We start from the raw sequence: 9,520 nt of genomic DNA, 5'->3' as shown, positions 1-9,520 counted from the left end.
TGCACAACTGTAGTTCTTGTAACAAAGCACATTCTGGAGTTTTCCCATCTAGGGGAAACCACTCGGTCCATCACACAGAAAGGGCTGCTCACGTACAACACACACAAAACATAATGAGAATGTTCTGATGACAGAAAATTTCCTTTATTTCCCCTTCTCTGGATTCCAGTGTTTCCAGGGTCTGTAAACAGGTCACTTAAACAATGAGTTCAAAATCTCTCAGACACACACAAAAAAAAAAGACACAGTATAATGTATGACTTTAAAAGGGATTTTTTCACAAAAATACTAATCAATACTCCCAGTTTTTGAAGATTTGCTTTAAGAGAAATATATTAGGCGCACATATCCATGACTCTGTGTCCTCGTCCTTAATGGTTCAGACCAATGTGCAGCACAGCCACTGGGGAAAGAAAGGAAGACATCAGGCATTTTGGGTCCTGGCAAACTGGGCAATGACCTTTACCATTCCACAAGAGCATTTCTAGAGGAGAATCCAAAAACCTTGCAAGTGAACGTGAGCGATGAAGGTCAGCACAAACCAACACCGTGGCTTGTTCTGGAACCTGCTCCCGCCATTTTTAACTCTTCGAGGGCCATAACTAGAAGGGCCGTATACGGCGAGGAGCTAAAGTTTTCAACAAGGCCCGGGATGTTACTTTTTTTTTCATTCTGTTTTCTTAAAGCCATAGTGCCCCCTAGCAGCGGACATTGTATGTGAAAGGGAAGCTTAGGCCCGGCGGCCTCTTTCCAGATGCTCCCATCCTTGGCTTGGGACAGACTTAACATCGGGATTCCTCCCACAGCTAACATAACTGGGGGGAATCTAGCAAAGTTTGCTTCCAGTTCTGCCCCAGGGCAAACAATTGATCTCCCCCACTCCTACCCTTTTTTAAGGTTTCAAGTAGATAGCATTCTACATGTTCTACAGAACCGGGTCTGTTTCAGAACTCTATGTGCCTGCGGGAATGTTTGTAGAAGAACTTAATAAAGTAACACCGATGCCTTTGTGGATGTATACTTGGGAGAGTTGCCTTATCTGCTGTTTCTAGTATTATTTTACAGAGTGACTTTAGCAAAGTGCATTCCAAAATACCAATCAGTAACAGAAAAAAAAAAAAAAGCTGGAGGAAGAGTCCATTTACTGGAGAGAGAGAAAAAAAAAATACCAAAATGAAATATCAGGTGCCAAGAGAGGCAGATGATACAACTTCGGCTGCTGCTTCAAGATGTCAATAGATGGGGGCTGCTCGGAACAAGGGAGTGACCTGGCCCCACCAAGGTTGATGCAACCAGACAAAGCACAAAGAAGAAGAGAAAGAACAAATATTAAGAGGTCAGTACTGAAAAGAACTTGTCTGGCTAAGTTTGGGACTTTACCAGGCAAACTGAGGTTTAAATATGTCCCCTCACTGACCAGCTATGCTTTAGCCAATAAATCATTGCCCAGCTGAAACTTAGCCAGATAGAAAGAGGCAGTATGTGGCATCAGCTTAGGTGGGCACCACTGAATATCAATGTTGCCATCTGGTTAAGTCTGATGGAAAGGAGTGTTAAAGTTGGCCAGATAATTTAACCTGAGCTGGCTAACCCAGAATGCCCTTGCACCATCCCCCAACTTATCTGTTTGTTAGCCGGCTAATAATGTAGCAGGATGACTCGGGGGTGGTCAAACAGTACCATCTTAGCTAGTCAAACCTCTGTATTCCTATAATCAAGTTCATGGTGCCAAAGGCTAGGCACTTTGGCTCAGTGGTGGCAGGGAGAGCGAGCCAGTGGAGAGAAAGAGGGAAGAGAACAAGAGTATTGAGTCAAACTCAAAGATGAGGCAAGAGGAGGTGGTCAGTGACGTGGACCTGAAAGCCAGCAAGAAGAGGAGTTGGAAAAACCCAGGACATAATACGACAGCAGCACAAATGGGATGTTTAGCTACAGACAAGGAAAGCAAAGGATGGACTTTAAAGACATTCCTGATAGTGTTAGATTTAAGCAGCAGTTCTGATATGAGAGGGGAAGGAAAGGCAAGCATCCTCGCATCCACCAAGAGCCCTAGAGCATGGGGGGAAAAGCAACACCACGGCAGTGCACAGAACTCGGACAGCTTTGGAAAGGAGTTTGTGCTTCTTGTCTTGGGATTCCACCTGTTCTTAGGTGAGCAGAACAATCTGCAAACCCCTGCAGCAGACTGTCGTAGGATCTCCCTATGGAATTATGTTTCATTTTCACAGCAGGCTGTATAGCAGGTGTAGGTGACTCCAATCCTGGAGTGCCACAAACAATCTGGCTTTCAGGATATCCCCAGTGAATATGAAGGAGGTACATCTGCATGCAGTACCTCCATTTCATGCAGATACTCCTAGTGCATATTCATTTTGGATATGCAGATAACCAGACTTGTTTGTGGCATTCGAGGACCGGAGTTGCCTACCCCTGTGGTACAGGGTTGCAGAGAGGGGAAGGAAACCAAAGTCTTGCGATGTTAGGGCCTTTTTTTTATTGCAGTTGTGATTCTTCACAACCAGATCTCTTCTTCCCTATTACAACGAACAAGTCGTGCTAAGATGATGGAAGATAAGCTTTTCTGGGTCTAGGACCCATTTGGTTAGAACTAGCAGGTTATCAAGGACAGGCTGAGTCTGTCCTGGGTTTGTCTCGTTGCCTGGTGTCCATCTTTTCTTGGTAGAGTGGTTGCCATCGTTGTTCACCAAGTTGTGGATAAATAAAGGTCAACACGGACAAGCTATGGGTCACACCATTTTACTGGACCAACCTAATACATTTGCGACTGGCTTTTGAGCTATACTGCCTTGGAATTAAAGCTCTTGAAAGCCAGTCACAAATATGGTAACTCTGTCTACTAAAAGGAATCAACTACAGCTCGCTTGCTGACCTTTATCTCCTGGAGGAATTGAAATTCCAGACCTGGAAATGCAATGGGGGTAAAAGTTAACCTGGGTTAGCTCAGCCCATGCTTGACGATTTACCGTAGATCTAGTTGGTAACTCATCTAGGTGCATCTACGTAAAGAGCGCTCTAGACCACTCTCCAAAGCAGCGGGAGGGGCAGGACACAGGTTGCACTAAATATATTTTTGGGTCATTTTAACTTAAAATTTCCTAATGGGGCAGCAGAACAATGTGCACCGCATCTCCCACTTGCCAGGGGAGCACATATGTTTATCCCAATTGAGGGGGGGGGAGGGGTTTGGCTTGTGCAGCTGACAGTGCTTAAAGGGATTATACATTAATGCAATGAGTTTTCTGTAAAGAAAAAAGATTTCAGGTGGTTAAGAGCTGCTTACCTCTGGCAAGGAAAGGTTAATTTCGCCACTGTTCCCCTTGTCCAACAGTTGGAACATTTCTTTAACGAGAAAAGAAAAGGGAAGTCATGGAACCCTTTCATCTGAAAAGGTCGACGCTTAGGGGCTTGGTGCAGGGTCCGGGGGGCAACTTTCAGCAAGGACTTTACACTCATTTTGAAAGTGGAATTAATGTATGCGCTTTAACCCCAGGAAAACCACTCGCGCACATTTACGCCTGCTAACTCGCGCAGGCAAGTTTTCCCCACTGAAAAAAAAACAAAACCCCAACCTATGAAGATTTCTGAAAATTCAGAAGTGCACACCCCTCCCCCCGCCGCAGGTAATGTTACAGGTGTGCTGGCTCTGCGCGCCCAAGCCCATTTCCATGGATACCTGCGTAAATTACTTTTAAAGCGACCCTCCCTGCGTCTTGATAACCGATGGGGTGTGGTCTCTCCAGAGCCCGATTCTCAGAATTGCCTTTGTGAATTGAGCAAGAATTAAGCAATAAAGACAGATGGGGGAGGTCAGTTCCTTGCATTGAATGCCCTAAAGGGGACCAAGACAACATTGGATGCACCAGAGCATGAACAGTGTGCAATATAAGTTATCATTTTGATGTATTTGTTTTTGCTTGAACCACTATTAATGTAGGTATAGTTGTCCCTCGCCGAGATTTGCGGATCAGTGGGTTATACATGTTGCAAAGAAATAAAATAAACCGGAAATGCTTAAACCCTCATATTAAACAAATTGTGTAAACTGGGCTCCCAAAGCCTTGTTGATATTAGTAAGGGTGGCTTGTGTGCTGTGTACTGGGCACCTCCTGGAAGTTAATGCCCAGACTCTGCCAACCAGGATGATGAATTCTTGTCTCGGCGTGCCGAATCTTTCCTCGGCTTTATGTGAGGCAAACGTCAGGGAGGGGCGCTTAGCACTCCAGATAACCAACATGTTGGCTAAAGGATTCCTGTATTTGCAAAAGCAATGCCTTGCTCACTGATGTGGAAAAAGGTTGCCGATCTGCCCACCGGGCCCCTGAGATCAGGCAGATCTTCAGGAGACAACACCGGCCGAAGCACTTCAAGCAGCTTCGGGCCATGATCGATCGGCTCCATGGTCCGAGGAAAGGAAAAACTTACTGAACACGGTCTCCAGGCGAATCATGCAGGCGACGAAGCTGTCAAAGTCGATGAGCAGGTCACTGGAAGCGTAGCGCATGATGATGATGTGCAGTACTTTGTTGTTCAGCGAAAAACCTGTGAAGAGTGAGGAGAACCCGTGAACGGCAGCAGGAAGGACCTGCCGGCCCCAGTGTAGTCTGGCCCTCGGCTCCACCTCAGCAGCCATGCCAATCTCTTGTGGCAATGACCTGGCAATCTGAAGTCATGCCTACAGGTGGGAGTATATTACCTATGTGAGGGAGCCAGTGCTTAATTCTGTTTTCTACATTATATTGTGCACACACATATACCCACAAAAACAGAAATATTTTTAAAGTTTGGGTTTTTTTTTCCCTAAGAAAAGCCTTGCATGAAAGTTCTGGGCAGCTAATAGAGTTTCCCCTGTCTGCATTTCACAGTGTTTAACCGTCTTCATCTTTTCTGCTGACCTTTTTTTTTTTCTACGCATTTAGGGGCGGATTTTCAGAGCCCTGCTCGCCTAAATCCGCCCAAAACCGGGCGGATTTAGGCGAGCAGGGCCCTGCGCACCGGTAAGCCTATTTTACATAGGCCTACCGGCGCGCGCAGAGCCCCGGGACTCGCGTAAGTCCCGGGGTTTTCGGAGGGGGCGTGTCGGGGGCGGGCTCGAACCGCGCGGCGTTTTCGGGGCGTGTCGGGAGCGTTCCGGGGGCGGGCCCGGGGGTGTGGCTACGGCCTGGGGCGGCCCGGGGGCGTGGCCGCGCCCTCCGGACCCGCCCCCAGGTCGCGTCCCGGCGCGCAGGAGGCCCGCTGACGCACGGGGATTTACGCCTCCCTCCGGGAGGCGTAAATCCCCCGACAAAGGTAAGGGGGGGTTTAGACAGGGCCGGGCGGGTGGGTTAGGTAGCGGAAGGTGAGGGGAGGGCAAAGGAAAGTTCCCTCCGAGGCCGCTCCGATTTCGGAGCGGCCTTGGAGGGAACGGGGGTAGGCTGCGCGGCTCGGGCCGGCTATACAAAATCCATAGCCTTGCACGCCCCGATCCAGGTTTTTAGCAGATACGCGCGCCTCCGCGCGTATCTACTAAAATCCAGCTTACTTTTGTTTGCGCCTGGAGCGCAAACAAAAGTAGGCTATTCGCGCTCCTTTTAAAATCCGCCCCCTAATGAAAAAAAGGCCATGCATGGCAGAAGGCCTGGATCAGGGCACAGGCAGCCGCCCATGGCGCCGGATTTTAAAGGCCGCCAAATATCCAGACCAAAGAGGAGCCCGCCTCTGCTTGCTTTAGGGATATGTGCTGGCACTGCATCAAAGGGGCACCACCACAGCGCTCTGCCCCATGGCCGCCATGATGATCTTAAATGTGGCCCTGCCTAACGCCCGTTGCGGGAGTCTCCGTGTGACGGGCGCGTGCAGGAGAAGCCACAAGCCTGGTGCACTTGCTCCCAGTGGTCTAAGGCCTTCGGAGAGGGGAGGCGCAGGCAGCCACTGATAAAGCAAAGCCTTTTATACCTTGGCTTGATGGTGTGGCACTAAAGCAGCACCACCGGGCGGGTGAAGGGCCGGGCAGTGTCCTCTATATAGAGGCATGCCCTCAACTATTGAGCAAAGGACTAAAAGGAGACGCAACCTGTGGTCGCAGAGGTGCCAGAGCCAATCCAAATGTACCCAGGCCAAGAGGGGGAAAGGAAGGGCATGCAATACTACGCCGAGCGTCCCGGGCTGGATTACAGGGAGATCAAGTGGCACCGCTGCTCCAGGAGGGGCCCCGCAGTGCCACTGAAATGGAAACTAGCATTCTCTTTCTGTAAGTTTTATTAAAATGTTGGTTTGTTCTTGGGAGAGCGGGAGAGGGAGGTCTGCTCTCCGAAATTCCTGCAGGGCCTCCTAGCACTTGCAGCCTGACCCTGTGCGCGTGTTAGCGGTGAAAGAGATGGGAGGGTGTTCCTTCTGACTTAGGTTTGCCGCACTCCGTTCCTACCGGAGCCTGCGACTAAAAACCACTCTGGAGCCCCAGCCGAAGAGGCCGTTTTATTTCTGGCCAACGTGGCGGTGGCGTCGCATACCCGACGCCACCGCCACGTTGAAACAAAAGATCCCCAGTCTGGACTCTGCAACTAACTCTTCCAGCTGGGCACGGAAATGGACCGAGGTGCAGAATAAGGTTACTTAGGTGCACGACTTGATATTACAGATGCCGGCTGTAGGCACCTGAAACATTTATGGCAGCGTGAGAAGTTTTAGCCTTACATTATTCGGGTACTGTTTAGCTGTCGGGTATATGATGCCGGAGCAGTCCTACGAGTCCACGACGCTGTGACGACGTAATTCCAGGGCGCCCAGCTTTCCATGGCCACCCTGACCGGCCTCTGCTTCCCTGAGCAGTGTACATCGGAGGACCCCCCCCCCCCCCCATTAACCCCTTCCCACCCACCCCCATCATATGTTTTCTGTAGCCTACCAGTTCCTTACCTGCTTCCCTGAGCCCACTGCGGATCTCGTGGGCGTCTATAGTGCCCGACCGATCGGTGTCCACTCTCTTGTAGATTTCCTAGAGCACAAACGATAAAGACACATACATGCAGGATCCATCGTTGCAGAGCGGAGCGGGCGCCCTCGCCCTGCGGCAGGTCACAGGAGCACAAGGGCGATGAGCGTGAAAACATTAGCCAGGCAAAGATGGACCGCTGGCCAGCTGACTAACGCTGTGCGAGCTCGGGCGATACGCCACGCCGCGTCTGTAGCCCTGGCAGCCAAAAGGCTTCGTGCATGCTAGCCGGCCGTGCTGCTAGTAAGAGTCACTTGAGGGAAAGCATACTAATGCAGAGCAAAACCGACTCGCTCTTACGTTTCAAAGGCGCAACAAATAAAACACCAACCAGGCAACTAATTCATAAACTACCTTATTCAAATCAATAGAGGGCAGCGTTATTGCACCCTCATTTAATGGGGGGTGTCAGAACCCCCTCCCCATGTAAGCAACAGGACCCGGAGCCTTCTGGCTGAGTACTTGTGTCCCATTTTGTGGCACGGGGGACGTCTGTGAGCACCTGCTTTCATGTTCTGGCCGGGGCGCAGCAGGTTTTCAGATGTGCGAGCCACACAGTTCAACCTTGCCCCGTGCTGTGTCTCGATTTTCATTCCGTGTCAAGGCCGGCTTTCGGGGGTTGGGCACAGGGCGCCGGGCGGAAGAGGGCAGGTTGCCGCCCCAGCACTCCTGTCCTCCCCCACCGTCTTCCAGCACCGCGCTGGAGCCGGTGCCAAAGGATGGGGGGTCGGGAGCACTGTGCACGAGCTGCTGCCACCACCACCAGGAGGAGGAGGAGGAGGAGGGAGGCTCCTGTGTGTGGTAATGGGTAAAGGACTGGAGGGGGGCAGGGGGAAGAGAGAGAGGTGCCGAGCAGTGTGGAAAGAGAGGGTGTGTGGTCAGGCAGGATACTGGTACCGGGAAGGAGGTGGGGGGAGCAAAAGGGGGGAATCTGAGGCTCCTTGGGTCTGATGCTCGGTGCCACTTTACCCAGCTTGAGTTTGAATTTAGCAGATTAAATGGCACCATTTGGATATCCGGCTGGGGTCAGCGGCTGCCACTGAGCCGGCTTTTTATTCAGCTAAAATCTTAGCTAAGCGAGGGGCAGGAAGGGGGTACGTGTATCCGGCTAACTTAACCAGATAAATGCCGATATTCCTCATTATCTGGCCTCGTTAGCCAGACAGCTGTAGGACTGCTATTTGGTTGTCTTAAAGTTTGCTGCATGAACTGAGGCGGTTGAGTTTAGGATAGCTGAGAATATTCAGGGGCACAGCCACACTGCTGAAATCTTGGCAAAGTTTATCCAGGTAAGCTAGGGAGCCGAATAGTGGCTCAGTATCGGAGCCCTTTATTTTCGGATTGTGATTGGGAGATGAGTCAGAGCTCTGAGGCTCCTTGATCCTTGGGCTCTGGGGGGGAGGGGAACCGTGCACAGCTGAGCCTCTGTCATAGTTCTTGTAGGGGGAGGAAACAGGACATGTTATACTGAGGCATCAATGCCCCGCTGTTGTGCTTTACTATTGCCATTTTGTATTTCTATTTGCAATCTGAAGGGACGAGCAGCAATGCATTCACTGTTTTGTAGATGAGATTGAAGTGTCTCATGTTGTAAAAATATGCCGATTTTACAAAAGGATAAAACGGGCAGTGAAATGTGCAGAGAGGTTCTGCAAGAGTTTCACGAGATGGGGCTCCGAGAGAATAGACTCGGGAGTAAGAAAATATTTCTTCGCGGAAAGGGTGGTGGATGCAAGGAACGGGCTCTCTTGGGAGGTGGAGGAGAGATAAAAGCAGCAACAGGAATTCAAGAAAGCCTGGGATAAGCACAGAGGATCCCCCCAGTTGTGAGGAAGTGGAGGGAAAGCCACAGGTCGACCGGGGGGTCTACGGCTCTGCCCAGGAATGAAATCGGGCAGACGAGACGAACCCCCTGGTCCATCTCTGCGGCCGTGTTCTGCGTCTGTAAGAGGCTCAGGAAATTCAAGGCGGGCAAGTTAGGGCTAACGCACTAGGGGGGGGGGGGGCACAAGAACCGGCAGGCGGCACTATGCGCCGACGAGAGAACGTTTCCTAAGACGAACACTAAAAAAAAAAAAAAAAGAGCGGGGAAAGAGCGCAGAACGCCCAAGCGCCAGCAGCCGCAGCCGAGCGCTCGTTGGCCCGCGTTAAACGAGAGGCAGAAGGACCCCGTCCTGACGCACGAAGCTGTCAGGCCACATCCGGTGTACGGGATTCAGTCTTTGGCATCTGTTGTCAAAACGGATACAATATAGGGGGAAAGGGAATAAAACAACCAGTAAAGTAATAAAGGGGGTGGGGGGAGAGATACGGTACCTACCAGCATGTATCTGGGAAAGAATGCCCAGGCAGCAGTCATTTTTCCATGCTAACGAGAATATAGAGACTAACATGCAATTACCGCTGGGCAAATGTATCAGTGGACCTGGCAGGGATCTTATAGGTGATCTTTCCATCCCTAGAACAAACCAAAGTGGCACTTTCTAAGGCTACGTGGAAATCAGTTTCACCACCGTCATAAGGGGAAGGATC

The 9,520-nt window shown here is 50.6% G+C and overlaps 1 protein-coding gene across 1 annotated transcript in view; it reads right to left on the bottom strand.

Moving 5' to 3' along the window:
* Positions 1 to 132: 132 nt before the first annotated feature.
* The window catches only part of LOC115086784 (calpain-8-like), a 171,193-nt gene continuing 161,805 nt past the window's right edge, over positions 133 to 9,520 (bottom strand). Inside the window, exons 18-21 of the mRNA XM_029593105.1 lie at positions 6,913 to 6,991; positions 4,444 to 4,560; positions 3,302 to 3,360; positions 133 to 403 (exon numbers count right to left, since the gene is read on the bottom strand). Of these exons, the coding sequence (XP_029448965.1) occupies positions 380 to 403; positions 3,302 to 3,360; positions 4,444 to 4,560; positions 6,913 to 6,991 (279 nt within the window). The 3' untranslated portion in view covers positions 133 to 379. The remainder of the gene's footprint in view (positions 404 to 3,301; positions 3,361 to 4,443; positions 4,561 to 6,912; positions 6,992 to 9,520) is intronic.

This window comes from Rhinatrema bivittatum, chromosome 3, assembly GCF_901001135.1.
Source record: "Rhinatrema bivittatum chromosome 3, aRhiBiv1.1, whole genome shotgun sequence".
Classification (NCBI taxonomy): Eukaryota; Metazoa; Chordata; class Amphibia; order Gymnophiona; family Rhinatrematidae; genus Rhinatrema; species Rhinatrema bivittatum.
The sequence above is the reverse complement of the archived record's forward strand: the minus strand, read 5'-3'. Positions and strand labels throughout refer to the sequence as shown.